The sequence below is a fragment of the Electrophorus electricus genome, chromosome 1, assembly GCF_041902795.1.
Source record: "Electrophorus electricus isolate QZ-2024a chromosome 1, ASM4190279v1, whole genome shotgun sequence".
Lineage (NCBI taxonomy): Eukaryota > Metazoa > Chordata > Actinopteri > Gymnotiformes > Gymnotidae > Electrophorus > Electrophorus electricus.
In genome coordinates, this window is record NC_137497.1 from 682,935 (window position 1) to 702,500 (window position 19,566).

At 38.3% G+C, this 19,566-nt stretch overlaps 1 protein-coding gene across 4 annotated transcripts in view; it reads left to right on the plus strand.

Moving 5' to 3' along the window:
- The window catches only part of LOC113568374 (NACHT, LRR and PYD domains-containing protein 3-like), a 75,067-nt gene that overhangs the window by 49,942 nt on the left and 5,559 nt on the right, over window positions 1-19,566 (plus strand). For all 4 annotated transcript variants that reach the window (XR_014122678.1, XM_081710689.1, XM_081710790.1 and 1 more), the window contains 5 exons: window positions 9,245-11,033; window positions 11,308-11,481; window positions 12,629-12,802; window positions 15,859-16,032; window positions 18,413-18,586. Coding sequence is in view for 3 of the 4 variants with exons in the window: in XM_081710689.1 (XP_081566815.1) it covers window positions 9,245-11,033; window positions 11,308-11,481; window positions 12,629-12,802; window positions 15,859-16,032; window positions 18,413-18,586 (2,485 nt within the window). In the remaining variant the exon portion in view is untranslated. The remainder of the gene's footprint in view (window positions 1-9,244; window positions 11,034-11,307; window positions 11,482-12,628; window positions 12,803-15,858; window positions 16,033-18,412; window positions 18,587-19,566) is intronic.

Consider the following 19,566-nt stretch of genomic DNA (forward strand, 5'->3'; position numbering starts at 1 on the left):
CATCACAACACTACTGTAATCATTCACGTACGTACATCACATACACTACTGTCATCATTCACATACATCACATACACTACCTGACGGTCACATATGTACATCACATACACTTCTGTCATCATTCACATACATCACATACACTACTGTCATCATTCACATACATACATCACAACACTACTGTAATCATTCACGTACGTACATCACATACACTACTGTCATCATTCACATACATACATCACAACACTACTGTAATCATTCACATACATACATCACATACACTACCGTCATCATTCACATACATACATCACATACACTACCATCATCATTCACGTATGTACATCACATACACTACTGTCATCATTCACATACATCACATACACTACTGTGATAATTCACGTACAACGCATACTCTACTGTCATCATTCACATACGTTCTTCACATGCGTACTGTCGTCATTTACATATGTACATCACATACATTACTCTCATCATTCACATACATACATCACACTACTGTAATCATTCACGTGTGTACATCACAACACTACTGTAATCATTCAAATACATACATCACATACACTACTGTCATCAATCACACATCACATACACTACTGTCATCATTCACGTACATCACATACACCACTGTCATCATTCACGTACATCACATACACTACTGTCATCATTCATACGTACATCACATAAACTTCTGTCATCATTCATATGTACATCACATACACTACCGTCATCATTCACATATGTACATCACATACACTACTGTCATCATTCACATACATACATCACAACACTACTGTAATCATTCACATACATACATCACATACACTACTGTGATAATTCACGTACAACGCATACACTACTGTCATCATTCACATACATCACATACACTACTGTCATCATTCACGTATGTACATCACATACACTACTTTCATCATTCACATACATCACATACACTACTGTGATAATTCACGTACAACGCATACACTACTGTCATCATTCACATAGGTTCATCACAACACTACTGAAATCATTCACGTATGTACATCACAACACTGCTGTAATCATTCATACGTACATCACATAAACTTCTGTCATCATTCATATGTACATCACATACACTACTGTCATCATTCACATACATCACATACACTACCGTCATCATTCACATTTGTACATCACATACACTACTGTCATCATTCACATACATATATCACATACACTACTGTCATCATTCACATACATCACATAGACTACTGTGATAATTCATGTACCACGCATACACTACTGTTATCATTCACATACATCGTCATCATTCACGTATGTACTTCACATACACTACTGTCATCATTCACATACATCACATACACTACTGTGATAATTCACGTACAACGCATACACTACTGTCATCATTCACATACGTTCATCACATGCGTCCTGTCGTCATTTACATATGTACATCACATACACTACTCTCATCATTCACATACATCATATATACTACTGTGATAATTCACGTACAACGCATACACTTCTTACATCATTCATATGTACATCACATAAACTACTGTCGTCAATCACATACATCACATACACTACTGTCATCATTCACATACGTACATCACATACAGTTCTGTCATCATTCATACGTACATCACATACACTTCTGTCATCATTCATATGTACATCACAACACTACTGTAATCATTCATCTACGTACATCACATACACTACTGTCATCAATCACATACATCACATACACTACTGTCATCTTTCACATACGTACATCACATACACTTCTGTCATCATTCACATATGTACATCACATACACTACTGTCATCATTCACATACATAATATACACTACTCTCATCATTCACATACATACATCACAACACTACTGTCATCGTTCACGTACGTATATCACATACACTACCGTCATCATTCACATGTACATCACATACACTACTGTCATCATTCACATACATCACATACACTATCGTCATCATTCACGTATGTACTTCACATACACTACTGTCATCATTCACATACATCACATACACTACTGTGATAATTCACGTACAACGCATACACTACTGTCATCATTCACTTACGTTCATCACATGCGTACTGTCGTCATTTACATATGTACATCACATACACTACTCTCATCATTCACATACATCATATATACTACTGTGATAATTCACGTACAACGCATACACTTCTTACATCATTCATATGTACATCACATAAACTACTGTCATCAATCACATACATAAAATACACTACTGTCATCATTCACATACGTACATCACATACACTACCGTCATCATTCACATATGTACATCACATACACTACTGTCATCATTCACATACATCACATACACTACTGTCATCATTCACATGTACATCACATACACTACTGTCATCATTCATATGTACATCACATACACTTCTGTCATCATTCACATACATACATCACAACACTACTGTGATAATTCACGTACATACATCACATACACTACTGTCATCATTCACATACATCACATACACTACTGTGATAATTCACGTACAACGTATACACTACTGTCATCATTCACATACGTTCATCACACGTGTACTGTCTTCATTCACATATGTACATCACATACACTACTGTCATCATTCACATACATACATCACATACACTACTGTCATCAATCATATGTACATCACATACACTACTCTCATCATTCACATACATCATATATTCTACTGTGATAATTCACGTACAACGCATACACTTCTTACATCATTCATATGTACATCACATAAACTACTGTCATCAATCACATACATCAAATACACTACTGTCATCATTCACATACGTACATCACATACACTTCTGTCATCATTCATACGTACATCACATACACTTCTGTCATCATTCACATACATCACATACACTACTGTGATAATTCACGTACATCACATACACTACTGTCATCAGTCACATACATCACATACACTATGTCATAATTCACATACGTACATCACATACACTACTGTCATCATTCATATGTACATCACATACACTACTGTCATCATTCACATACATCATATACACTACTGTGATAATTCACGTACAACGCATACACTACTGTCATCATTCACATACGTACATCACATACACTACTGTCATCATTCATATGTACATCACATACACTACTGTCATCATTCACATACATCATATACACTACTGTGATAATTCACGTACAACGCATACACTACTGTCATCATTCACATACGTTCATCACATGTGTACTGTCATCATTTACATATGTACATCACATACACTACTCTCATCATTCACACACATCATATATACTACTGTGATAATTCACGTACAACGCATACACTTCTTACATCATTCATATGTACATCACATAAACTACTGTCATCAATCACATACATCACATACACTACTGTCATCATTCACATACGTACATCACATACACTTCTGTCATCATTCATACGTACATCACATACACTTCTGTCATCATTCATATGTACATCACAACACTACTGTAATCATTCATCTACGTACATCACATACACTTCTGTCATCATTCACATACATACATCACAACACTACTGTGATAATTCACGTACATACATCACATACACTACTGTCATCATTCACATACATCACATACACTACTGTCATCATTCACATACATCACAACACTACTGTCATCGTTCACGTACGTATATCACATACACTACCGTCATCATTCACATGTACATCACATACTCTACTGTCATCATTCACATACCTACATCACATACACTACTGTCATCATTCACATACATCACATACACTACCCTCATCATTCACACACATACATCACATACACTACCGTCATCATTCACGTATGTACATCACATACACTACTGTAATCATTCACGTATGTACATCACAACACTACTGTAATCTTTCACTTACGTACATCACATACACTACTGTCATCATTCATACGTACATCCCATACACTTCTTTCATCATTCATATGTACATCACATACTCTACTGTCATCATTCACATACATCACATACACTGCTGGCATCATCCACATACATCACATACACTACTGTCATCATTCACATACGTTCATCACATGCGTACTGTCGTCATTCACATATGTACATCACATACACTTCTGTCATCATTCACATACATCACATACACTACTGTCATCATTCACATACATACATCACAACACTACTGTAATCATTCACGTACGTACATCACATACACTACTGTCATCATTCACATACATACATCACAACACTACTGTAATCATTCACATACATACATCACATACACTACCGTCATCATTCACATACATACATCACATACACTACCATCATCATTCACGTATGTACATCACATACACTACTGTCATCATTCACATACATCACATACACTACTGTGATAATTCACGTACAACGCATACTCTACTGTCATCATTCACATACGTTCTTCACATGCGTACTGTCGTCATTTACATATGTACATCACATACACTACTCTCATCATTCACATACATACATCACACTACTGTAATCATTCACGTATGTACATCACAACACTACTGTAATCATTCAAATACATACATCACATACACTACTGTCATCAATCACACATCACATACACTACTGTCATCATTCACGTACATCACATACACCACTGTCATCATTCACGTACATCACATACACTACTGTCATCATTCATACGTACATCACATAAACTTCTGTCATCATTCATATGTACATCACATACACTACCGTCATCATTCACATATGTACATCACATACACTACTGTCATCATTCACATACATACATCACAACACTACTGTAATCATTCACATACATACATCACATACACTACTGTGATAATTCACGTACAACGCATACACTACTGTCATCATTCACATACATCACATACACTACCGTCATCATTCACGTATGTACATCACATACACTACTTTCATCATTCACATACATCACATACACTACTGTGATAATTCACGTACAACGCATACACTACTGTCATCATTCACATACGTTCATCACAACACTACTGAAATCATTCACGTATGTACATCACAACACTGCTGTAATCATTCATACGTACATCACATAAACTTCTGTCATCATTCATATGTACATCACATACACTACTGTCATCATTCACATACATCACATACACTACCGTCATCATTCACATTTGTACATCACATACACTACTGTCATCATTCACATACATATATCACATACACTACTGTCATCATTCACATACATCACATAGACTACTGTGATAATTCATGTACCACGCATACACTACTGTTATCATTCACATACATCACATACACTATCGTCATCATTCACGTATGTACTTCACATACACTACTGTCATCATTCACATACATCACATACACTACTGTGATAATTCACGTACAACGCATACACTACTGTCATCATTCACATACGTTCATCACATGCGTCCTGTCGTCATTTACATATGTACATCACATACACTACTCTCATCATTCACATACATCATATATACTACTGTGATAATTCACGTACAACGCATACACTTCTTACATCATTCATATGTACATCACATAAACTACTGTCGTCAATCACATACATCACATACACTACTGTCATCATTCACATACGTACATCACATACAGTTCTGTCATCATTCATACGTACATCACATACACTTCTGTCATCATTCATATGTACATCACAACACTACTGTAATCATTCATCTACGTACATCACATACACTACTGTCATCAATCACATACATCACATACACTACTGTCATCTTTCACATACGTACATCACATACACTTCTGTCATCATTCATATGTACATCCCATACACTTCTGTCATCATTCATATGTACATCACATACACTACTGTCATCATTCACATACATAATATACACTACTCTCATCATTCACATACATACATCACAACACTACTGTCATCGTTCACGTACGTATATCACATACACTACCGTCATCATTCACATGTACATCACATACACTACTGTCATCATTCACATACATCACATACACTATCGTCATCATTCACGTATGTACTTCACATACACTACTGTCATCATTCACATACATCACATACACTACTGTGATAATTCACGTACAACGCATACACTACTGTCATCATTCACATACGTTCATCACATGCGTCCTGTCGTCATTTACATATGTACATCACATACACTACTCTCATCATTCACATACATCATATATACTACTGTGATAATTCACGTACAACGCATACACTTCTTACATCATTCATATGTACATCACATAAACTACTGTCGTCAATCACATACATCACATACACTACTGTCATCATTCACATACGTACATCACATACAGTTCTGTCATCATTCATACGTACATCACATACACTTCTGTCATCATTCATATGTACATCACAACACTACTGTAATCATTCATCTACGTACATCACATACACTACTGTCATCAATCACATACATCACATACACTACTGTCATCTTTCACATACGTACATCACATACACTTCTGTCATCATTCATATGTACATCCCATACACTTCTGTCATCATTCATATGTACATCACATACACTACTGTCATCATTCACATACATAATATACACTACTCTCATCATTCACATACATACATCACAACACTACTGTCATCGTTCACGTACGTATATCACATACACTACCGTCATCATTCACATGTACATCACATACACTACTGTCATCATTCACATACATCACATACACTATCGTCATCATTCACGTATGTACTTCACATACACTACTGTCATCATTCACATACATCACATACACTACTGTGATAATTCACGTACAACGCATACACTACTGTCATCATTCACATACGTTCATCACTTGCGTACTGTCGTCATTTACATATGTACATCACATACACTACTCTCATCATTCACATACATCATATATACTACTGTGATAATTCACGTACAACGCATACACTTCTTACATCATTCATATGTACATCACATAAACTACTGTCATCAATCACATACATCACATACACTACTGTCATCATTCACATACATACATCACATACAGTTCTGTCATCATTCATACGTACATCACATACACTTCTGTCATCATTCATATGTACATCACAACACTACTGTAATCATTCATCTACGTACATCACATACACTACTGTCATCATTCACATATGTACATCACATACACTTCTGTCATCATTCATATGTACATCCCATACACTTCTGTCATCATTCATATGTACATCACATACACTACTGTCATCATTCACATACATAATATACACTACTCTCATCATTCACATACATACATCACAACACTACTGTCATCGTTCACGTACGTATATCACATACACTACCGTCATCATTCACATGTACATCACATACCCTACTGTCATCAATCACATACATCACATACACTACTGTCATCATTCACATACGTACATCACATACACTTCTGTCATCATTCATATGTACATCCCATACACTTCTGTCATCATTCATATGTACATCACATACTCTACTGTCATCATTCACATACCTACATCATATACACTGATGTCATCATTCAGATACATCACATACACTACCCTCATCATTCACACACATACATCACATACACTACCGTCATCATTCACGTATGTACATCACATACACTACTGTAATCATTCACGTATGTACATCACAACACTACTGTAATCTTTCACTTACGTACATCACATACACTACTGTCATCATTCATACGTACATCCCATACACTTCTTTCATCATTCATATGTACATCACATATACTACTGTCATCATTCACATGTACATCACATACACTACTGTCATCATTCACGTACATCACATACACTACCATCATCATTCACATATGTACATCACATACACTCCTGTCATCATTCACATACATCACATACACTACCGTCATCATTCACATATGTACATCACATACACTACTGTCATCATTCACATACATATATCACATACACTACTGTCATCATTCACATACATCACATAGACTACTGTGATAATTCACGTACAACGCATACACTACTGTCATCATTCACATACGTTCATCACATGCGTACTGTCGTCATTTACATATGTACATCACATACACTACTCTCATCATTCACATACATCATATATACTACAGTGATAATTCATGTACAATGCATACACTTCTTACATCATTCATATGTACATCACATAAACTACTGTCATCAATCACATACATCACATACACTACTGTCATCATTCACATACGTACATCACATACACTTCTGTCATCATTCATATGTACATCACAACACCTGATCTTTAAAACACTGAACATTGGCAGACACGTCACCTTTCCCTTAGTGTGTCAGTACCTCATTATTAACACACTGAACACTGGTAGACACGTCACCGCTCCCTTAGTGTGTCAATAACTGATCATTAACACACTGAACACTGGTAGACACATCACCACTCCCTTAGTGTGTCAGTACCTGATCATTAACACACTGAACACTGGTAGACACATCACCTCTCCCTTAGTGTGTCATTACCTCATTATTAACACACTCAACACTGGTAGACACATCACCTCTCCCTTAGTGTGTCAGTACCTCATTATTAACACACTGAACACTGGTAGACACATCACCGCTCCCTTAGTGTGTCAGTACCTGATCATTAACACACTGAACACTGGTAGATATATTTAACCTGTTACAGACCAACATACATAAGACAGTAAGGCCCTGCACACAAGCTGTGATTATGAACTAATGGAGGTAGCACTGACCAAAGAAAGATGGCAAAGCTAAGCTGCAGAAGTAATATCCAGCTAGGTTTAGTTAAGGTCTCATTGAGCCATTGCAAATTGTTACATCTCATAACAGTACTCAAATCTTTGACTCTCATTTGTGGTCTTTTTGATTCTCCTTATTTGGTAGTACTACTGATAGGTATTCTGCTCTACAGTCATAAACAAACTTCAGAGAGAACACGATAAATTTCACATTTTGAAATTACACTAAAACACTTTCATTATCCACTGGTTATATGAATCATGCACATAACTGTTTACTTCCCTCTTTTTAACAGCTGGAGGAAAAAGTGATATCAGTAGCCGAATGAAAAAACAATATATGGAAAAATTAGAGAAGTTGTGTGAGGAGGCTCCACTAGAATGTGATCGTGTGCCTATAAAAGACACTTACACTGAAGTTTACATGATCAAAGGATGCACAGGAGGAGTGAACACAAAGCACGAAGTGAGACAGTTGGAGGAATTTTACCCCAAAACAGAAGAAACACCAGTCACACTCAGTGACCTCTTCAAAATACAGTCTACTGAAAACAAGCGTGGTACTAAAGTCCTGACATTGGGAATAGCTGGAGTGGGAAAAACAGTCTCTGTACACAAGTTCATTCTTGACTGGGCTGAAGAGAAGTGCAACCAGGACATAGATTTCATCATGTACCTCCCATTTCGAGAGTTAAACTTGATCAAGGATGAAATGTACAGCCTCTCAGAACTTCTTCTTTACTTCCATCAAGAACTCCATGCTGAAGATGAAAAGGAGATATTAAATGAAAAACATAAGCTGCTTTTCATACTGGATGGACTGGATGAAAGTAGAATTCCTCTAGATCTTCCTCAGAAGAAGGTGTCTAATATGAATGAGAAGACTACTCTTGATAAATTAATAACTAACCTCATAAATGGAGAATTGCTTCCTTCTGCTCTCCTCTGGGTCACTTCGCGACCTGCAGCAGTCAGTAAGATAAATTACCAGTACTTTAACCCTGTTACAGAAATCCGTGGGTTCAACGACCTGCAGAAAAAGGAGTACTTCAGGAAGAGAATCAGGGATGAAGATCAAGCAAGCACAGTTCTCTCACACATTAAGACTGCAAGAAGCCTTCATATCTTGTGTCACATACCCGTCTTCTGCAGGATCTCAGCCACCGTGCTTCAGAAAATGCTGAAGGATGGTACCGACATGAAAAATTCTCCCACAACTCTGACAGAAATGTATCTACATTTCCTGCTGTTTCTCACAGATCAAAAGACTAAGAAATACAACACAAAGCAAAGCACTGACAATGCAGTTCCATCTGAGTTAAAAAGAGCAGAGATGCTGGATATCATGAAGCTTGGAATGTTAGCTTTTCTTCAGCTCCAAAAAGGATGGCTTCTGTTCTATGAGAATGATCTGAAAGAATGTGGCATTGATGTCCATGAAGCTTTAGTATACTCTGGAATTTGTACACAAATCTTTAAACAGGGGGTGAAGATCTACAGCTTTGTGCATTTAAGCTTCCAGGAGTTTCTTGCTGCTGTATTTGTGTTCCTAACATTCAGGGATGAAGGCAACCCACTCCTTAAAACCCTACTGGAGAAAATAATATGGAAGCTAAAACACAGACTGTGTGATCTGCTCAAGACAGCAGTAGATAAGGCCATGACGAGTGAAAATGGACACCTGGACCTTTTCCTCCGTTTCCTCCTTGGCCTCTCACTGGAGTCCAATCAGAAGCTCCTGAAGAGTCTACACCCAGAACTGGACATCAAAGAAGAGTGTTTAGAAGAGACTGTGAACTACATCAAGAAAATTATCACAGAAACAAAATCCTTTGAAAAGACTATCAATCTATTCCATTGCTTGAGTGAACTGAAGGACAACTCCCTTACAAGTGAAATACAGAACTTCTTGAACTCAGGAGACCTCTCAACCCAGACACTCTCATCTGCACAGTCTTCAGCTCTGGTGTTTGTGCTGCTGATGTCAGAGGAAATTCAAGAGAAATTTCAGCTCAAGAAATTCAGGCCATCAGATAAAGGACTGAGGGAACTACTTCCAGTGTTGAAAAATACCAGACATGGTCTGTAAGTATATTTTGGATTAATACTTTTTAAAAGGTTTTTATTGCTGAAGCTCTTTCTGTGGTACTGTTTAAGTGGTACCATTTAATAGTTAAAGAATAATACAAAGTCTAGTTAAAGAGAAACACATGGACTTAATTCATGGACTGTGTCTCATATTGTGTGCACGGACACACACGATTAGCAATATTTTCTCATTTTCTCTGTATCAAACTCCTTTGTGTATTGTCTGTAGATCCTCTGATTGAACTTCACTTTGTATTGTATTCCTTTGCAGACTATCTGGCTGTGGGCTCACTGAAGAGTCTTGCAAATCTCTCACATCAGTTCTACAAACAGAAAACTCCACACTGCGAGAACTGGAGATGAATAATAATGACCTGCAGGATTCAGGAGTAGAACAGCTCTGTGCTGGACTGAAGAGTTCACACTGTAATCTGGAGATTCTCAGGTAAGCTCTCTCTCTCTCTCTCTCTCTCTCTCTCTCTCTCTCTCTCTCTCTCTCTCTCTCTCTCTCTCTATATATATATATATATATATATATATATATATGTGTGTGTGTGTGTGTGTGTGTGTGTGTGTGTGTGTGTCTGTCTGTCTTTATGAGTGTGTGTATGTGTTTGTGTGTCTGTCTGTATGTGTTTGTGTATGTGTGCATGTGTCTGTCTGTAAAGCATCCCTGAGTTTGTGAACAGCGCTATATAAATGTAACTAATAATAATAATAATATTTATCTAACAATGGCCAAATACCATTTTTGATGAGAACCATTACTATGTGATGTGTGTTTTTTTGACAAAATGCATATTTTGACAGATTTTTATGGAACTACTTTCATATGTAAGATTTTAGGGTTATAATTAATGAAGAGTCTGCTCTCTAGTCTAGATCCTATTGTCTGCTCTCTAGACTAGATCCTACTGTCTGCTCTTTAGTCCAAACCCTACTGTCTGTTCTCTAGATTAGATCCTACAGCCTGCTCTCTAGACTAGTTTGTACTGTCTGCTCTCTAGACTAGAACCTACAGTCTGGTCTCTAGACTAGATCCTACTGTCTGTTCTCTATATTAGATCCTACTGTCTATTCTGTAGACTAGATCCTACTGTCTGCTCTCTAGACTAGATCCCACTGTCTACTCTCTAGATTAGATCCTACAGTCTGCTCTCTAGACTAGATCCTACAGTCTGCTCTCTAGACTAGATCCTACAGTATGCTCTCTAGGCTTTTCCACTGCCTGAATGCACTATTGTAAAATTGAAATCTTCTCCATTAAACTAATGATTAATCTACACTTCTAACATACGTTTATCACTAATAATTAATCTACACTTCTCACAGATACATTTATCACTAATAATTAATCTACACTTCTAACAGATTCATTTATCATTACTGATTAATGGAGGAAGAGTAGCTAAACATGCTGCACTCCACACAAGCAATATATGACTGAAGTCATGGTGGAATGGCCTGTGCCTCATATTGTGTGCACAGACACAATTAGCAATATTTTCTTTTTTTGTCTTTATCAAACTCATTTTGTGTCATGTCTTTAGATCCTCTGATTGAACTTCACTTTGTACTGTATTCCTTTGCAGACTATCTGGCTGTGGTTTCACTGAAGAGTCTTGCAAATCTCTCAAATCAATTCTACAAACAGAAAACTCCACACTGAGAGAGCTGGAGATGAATAATAATAACTTGCAGGATTCAGGAGTAGAACAGCTCTGTGCTGGACTGAAGAGTTCACACTGTAAACTGGGGATTCTCAGGTAGGCTTTCTGTTAATTCATTTTTGAATGGAACCATTATGAAGCACAATCTATTAGATGTGATTGTCCTCTTTTTATTTTTAATGAAAATACAAACCTGCCTTGTAGTGCAGCACACACACACACACACACACACACACACACACATATATATATATATATATATATATATATGTGTGTGTGTGTGTGTGTGTGTGTGTGTGTGTGTGTGTGTGTGTGTGTGTGTGTGTGAGAGAGAGAGAGAGAGAAAGGGCAAGAGAGCGAGACTGTGTGCATGTATGTCCAGTGATAGTTGATGCTCTGTCCTGGTCTTAATCTCCTCTTCCCCTGCAATCGACTGTGGTTTCTGATAAAGTGCATGCTGTGTGTAAATTGGCTACTGCTTCTCATCAGGTGTGTGAGTTATTGTAAAAGCTGATATCTGTCTGTTAAGCGTCCATAAATTCAAGAAAGGCGTCATATTGTATTGTAAATAATATTATTTATCCAACATTCTAATGGCCAAATACCATTTTTGGTGAGAAACATTACTATGTGATGTGTTTTTTTGACACAATGCATATTTTGACAGATTTGTATGGAACTACTTTCATACTTAAGATTTTAGGGTTATAATTAATGAATAGTCTGCTCTCTAGTCTAGATCCTATTGTCTGCTCTCTAGACTAGATCCTACTGTCTGCTCTCTAGTCCAAACCCTACTGTCTGTTCTCTAGATTAGATCCTACAGCCTGCTCTCTAGACTAGTTTGTACTGTCTGCTCTCTAGACTAGAACCTACAGTCTGCTCTCTAGACTAGATCCTACTGTCTGTTCTCTACATTAGATCCTACTGTCTGCTCTCTAGACTAGATCCTTCTGTCTGCTCTCTAGTCTAGATCCTACTGTCTGCTCTCTAGACTAGATCCTTCTGTCTGCTCTCTAGTCTAGATCCTACTGTCTGCTCTCTAGACTAGATCCTACTGTCTGCTCTCTAGACTAGATCCTACTGTCTGTTCTCTAGACTAGATCCTACTGTCTGTTCTGTAGACTAGAACCTACAGTCTGCTCTTTAGACTAGATACTACTGTCTGTTCTGTAGACAAGATCCTCCAGTCTGCTCTCCAGACTAGATCCTCCAGTCTGCTCTCTAGAGTAGATCCTACTGTCTGCTCTCTAGATTAGATCCTACTGTCTACTCTCTAGATTAGATCCTACAGTCTGCTCTCTAGACTAGATCCTACAGTCTGCTGTCTAGACTAGATCCTACAGTATGCTCGCTAGGCTATTCCACTGCCTGAATGCACTATTGTAAAATGGAAATCTCCATTAAACTAATGATTAATCTACACTTCTAACATACATTTATCACTAATAATTAATCTGCACTTCTAACAGATTCATTTATCATTACTGATTAATGGAGGAAGAGTAGTTAAACATGCTGCACTCAACATAAGCAACATATGACTGAAGTCATGGTGGAATGAAAATAGTAGATAGTAGGATGCTTGGCTTCGGTTAATTGTCTGCATCAGCAAGTTTTAAATGGTCGAGTAGTCCTCTATGTCTTGTAGACATTGTCCATATCAGAATTGTATGCAGTCGCTTCTAAGAAAATGAATAAACAATAGGTCAATACAGTAAAGATTGGAATGCCTAAACAGTGTCGTTCATGTGAAGGAATTTCAAAAACAGGAAACCGTTACACAGGTGATATGGCCAATGTCACAGCTGTTCCATCAAGTGTATTTAGCTGTTCCTTCAAGTGAAGAATAATACAAAGTCTAGTTGAAGAGAAACACATGGACTTAATTCATCGACTGTGTCTCATATTTTATTTGCGCACACACACAATTAGCAATATTTTCTCATTTTTTCCTTATCAAACTCTTTTTGTGTAGTGTCTTGTAACGCGTGGCGGCCCGAGTGCTGCAGGGCGAGGGGCAGGATGCACATACTCTAACGTCTGGGACGTACATTTATTTACATTTAACATAAAACACTAACGGCACTCACAGGAATCACTCACGATTGAGACAAATAAGAAACAGTTAACATTAAACACATACAGTAAACACTAATATGATGAACATTGACTATGTTACATCCACATGCTACATCAACAATGACCAACAACGCTGCACACCCTGATGTGAATTTAAATACACACAGATGAAACTTGGTGCCCGCCGTCCCCACAGGCGCCTTGACGTGTCCTTCGCCTCGACAGACACGCGGGGGTGCACGTCCTCCCCGGTTCCAGACGTGCTACCTCCCTAAACGGTCCTCCTTCCTCCTGCGGCTCTAGGAGCGTCCCAGAGGCAGTTTGCCTCCGAGGCTTTGGGCAGACCCTCCCAGTCTCGCTGGCGAGTCTGCTGAGGGGAGGGGATACAGGAGATCCCACTGGCTCCACCCAACTGCCCTCTTTCCAGTCGTCCTGGTGCCCCTCGACCCTCCCCGGCCCCGGCTCAACAGCCTCAGCCCCCCCCCCCCAAATTCCTGGGGGTGTTCCCCTCCGCCTCCGGAGAAGACATGGACCAAGGTCGCAGTCTTCTTCCCAATTTCCTGGGATCCAGGCAGCAGTGCGGGGGGTACCTAATAAAGTCCATTTTTTGCTGAGAGAGTAGGCGTCCTGTGGTGATTGGTCATTCTGTAACATGTAGCAGCCCGAGTGCCACAGGGCAAGGGGCAGGACGCACATACACTAACGTCTGGGACGTACATTTATTTGCATTTAACATAAAATACTAACGGCACTCAAAAGAATCACTCATGATTGATACAAGCAAGAAACGGTTAACATTAAACACATACAGTAAACACTAATATGATGAATATTGACTATGTTACATCCACACGCTACGTCAACAATGACCAGCAATGCTGCACACCCTGATGTGAGTTTAAATACACACAGACAAAACGAAGTACAGGTGTGTGCAGGCGTGGCCACAAATGAAAGTCCTCCCACTGCACGTGGCTGGCCAAACCACGTGACTCGCAGGAGGCAAGCATTCTGTGACATGTCTTTAGATTATCTGATTGAACTTCACTTTGTACTGTATTCTTTTGCAGACTATCTGGCTGTGGTCTCACTGAAGAGTCTTGCAAATCTCTCACATCAGTTCTACAAACAGAAAACTCCACACTGAGAGAGCTGGAGATGAATAATAATGACCTGCAGGATTCAGGAGTGAAACGCCTCTGTGCTGGACTGAAGAGTTCACACTGTAAACTGGAGATTCTCAGGTGAGATTTCTGTCTATTAATTCTTGAATGGAACCATTATAGTGCACAATTTACAAAATGTGATTGTCCTTTTCTTTAAAGAAATGACAAAATTGTCTGGTAGTGCAGCATTAACAGAGTTAAAAATAAGGCACTGCAGGACAAAGTTATATAGACTCAGACAGTACATTTCTGGTGAAACTAGTTGCATTTCATTAAATGACCACACTGTGGAAAGAGTTACATTTTGCTGCAAGATCAGATTTTCCGCAACTAGTAGTAAAATCTGAATAAACAAATAAAGAATAATAATAATAATAATAATAATAATAATAATAATAGTAATAAAAAATGATGTGCTTCTCAGCATTAGGGTTTTAGGTTTAAGTCCCTATCTGGGTGGAGTTTCCATGTTCTCCCTGTGTCTGTGTGGGTTTCTTCAAGGGTCTCTGGTTTCGTCTCAGTCGATAAACATGGTTAGTTTGATTGGATATTCTAAAATGTCCCATGTGAATGCATGTACATTCACATGGGACAGTTTTTTTGAGACTAGCACCAATTTTGGTTTTCACAAAGATTTCTGCTTCAATTTTTATGGTGGCATTAACTCTAGAATGTGAAGAGTGATCAGATGAATTGCAATTAATTGCAAAGTCATTATTTGCCATAAAATGAACTTAATCACAAAAATTACTGCATTTCAGCCCTGCCACAAAATGGCCTGCTAACTTAATTACTGAAAGTAATTTCAGTGATCTTATTGTGAGCTCAGGAGAAAGTGTTAACGAGGACAAGGCAGATCATATCACTCTGACATGCTGATTAGAAGAGCAAACTGGTTGCTTTAAAAGGGTGGTGGTGGTACTTAAATTTTCTTCTGTTAACCATGATTACCTCCAATGAGACGTGTGTAGTCATCATTGCATTGCAAGGATTGTGCTGCATGTAAGGCCATCTCCTAAAGAGGATGCAGCTCCGGGATTGGGTCACCACCAGTGCAGAGCTTGGGAGAATGCAGGTGTGAGTGCATCTGCACGCACAGTGAGGTGAAGGCTTTTGGAGGATGGCTTGGTGTCAAGAAAGGCCACAAAGAAGCCATTTCTCTCCAAGAAAAACATCAAGGACAGACTGATATTCTGCAGGAAGTATAGGGACTGGACTGCAGAGGACTGGGGTAAAGTTATCTTCTCTGATGAAGCCCTCTTCAGGCTGTTTGGGACATCTGGACAAATGATTGTCCAGAGAAGAAAAGCTGAGCGCTACCATAAGTCCTGTGTCATGCCAACAGTGAGGCATCCTGAGACCATTCATGTGTGGGGTTGCTTCTCATCCAAGGCAGTGGGCTTGCTCAAAATTTTGCCTAAGAACTCTACCATGAATAAGATGAATAAGGAATGATATCAAAACATCCTCCAAGAACAACTTCTCCCAGTATGTGTGGGTTGTGTGTGTGTGTGTGTGTGTGTGTGTGTGTGTGTGTGTGTGTGTGTGTGTGTGTTTTGTGTCTTGTGTCAGGTAGATAGAAACATTTATTTATTTTCTGAGAATTTGATTTGCTGATTAAAAGAATTGGTGGCCACTTCACCAGATAAATTAGTATAACTATCTATGATTCAAGTTATGTTAGTTTACTCTATCTTAGCTAAATAAATGTTTAGATAAATGTCTGAGTAAATGGTGTATTTTTCCCCTTAGTCACTTCAATAAATCCTTCTGGAAGATTATGTGGATCATAACATGGTAATCAGGAATTAGCCACAGTGGCTAATGTTGATTCCTTCATATGCATTTGAATCAGTTTGAAATAGAATAATATTGTTAATAGTAGTGCTAGACAATATTATAGCCACAGCCTAGTAGTATATAGACTTGTAGGCTGTAAACATTACAGTGTTCGCTAATGTTAGCTAGATGACAGTTGGTTATGACAGAGGACATCGACCTTGTGCATTTGGGGTTTATTCAACATTTTGGAGGCATTCTGTGGTCAAGTAGGTCTGATATTTAGTTAACTCTGAGCATTTTGTCTGTGATCACTTCCTTGTATTGGTGATCAAGGTTCGTGTTGTCTGAACAGCTGCAAAAATACGTCACACAACGGAAAAGGCAAAAAGTGTTAATGGTGGGACAAAATGTTTTAGCTTTTGGGACACAAAGGCTGTGGACAGCAGGTAGAGGAGACTGCTAGCGAGGCACAAACGTCCTGATTTACAGCAATAACTATACAGTCTGTGGGTGACACAAGATCACTTTCATTCATGTTTGTTTGCTGCCGGCATTTTCACAAAGAGTAAGAGTTTTTGACTAGCTTAGCCTACCTGGTGATTCTGCCAGAATTCAGCACAGTGGCATCAGCTGAAGGTGGTTTTTCTTTGTGTGTGTGTGACTCTCTTTGTTGCAGACTGTCTGGTTGTATGGTCACAGAGAAAGGTTGTTCTTCTCTGGCTTCAGCTCTGAGGTCAAACCCCTCCCACCTGAAAGAACTGGATCTGACCTACAACCACCCAGGAGAGTCAGGAGTGACCCTGCTCTCTGCTAGACTGGAGGATCCCCACTGCAGACTGGACACACTCAGGTATGTAGAAATCCCCTGTCCTTGATCTGATGTGATACTAAACTGTGTTCTCAAATACAACCTGCTCTCACACACAGTGGAGCAGAAACCTCACCATTATTATAGTTTGTGTGTGTTTGTGCGTGTTTGTGTGTCTGTGTGGTGTTTCAGACCTACTGAAGACCATAATAATCTTTTCCTTGTGTATGTGTGACAGGACTCCCTGTATGATTGGGCCTACTGTATGGAGCTCTACTGTGCAGTAATATAGTCGTAATGTTTTGTTGTAAATGTGTTTGGCTGTAGAGTGGCTTGTTAAATGCACTAAAACTACCAAAACACTTCATACACGCCTCAAAATCAACTCATTCTACCAGATCACTGGTAAAGAGTTCTCTCTCAAGAACACTTCATCCATTCCAACACACTAACCTGAAGAACACTGACATCAGTTAACATCAGTTAACCAAGCCACCATGCTTTACAGTGAATACACTGTGTGAGAAAGGGTCTAAATTTGTTCTCATGTGTATCCATCCAAAGAGTCCCCTCATAACCTACCGTTAACAATGTACAGACCCAGACTTTGACAGAGCGGCAGGCAGAATGTAGATTGTACAAAGGAATATATCTTTTGGAGTGCTTATTTCTTTGTTAATTTTAAGATAAATATGTGATTTTTCTAATTTCCGAGGAATTATGAATTTAGACAATTGTGATTTCTACCAGATAATGATTCCACCTGAATATTTCCCTCTTTTAATGCCAGGGGGCTTAACAGCAGGGAGGATGATTTCCTTTTATTATAATTATAATTTAATTATATTTTGTGTTATTTGTAAATTCACTAGATACTGAATTACTTTTGTAGCCAAACAGGGATGATTTTATGCCTTGAATATTCCATAGAGCGACAGATAAGGGTTTCATCATTTAAGTCCAGTATGAAAGGAAAAATTCAAATACAAATAGATTTAAAGTAAGATAGACCTTTAAAAATA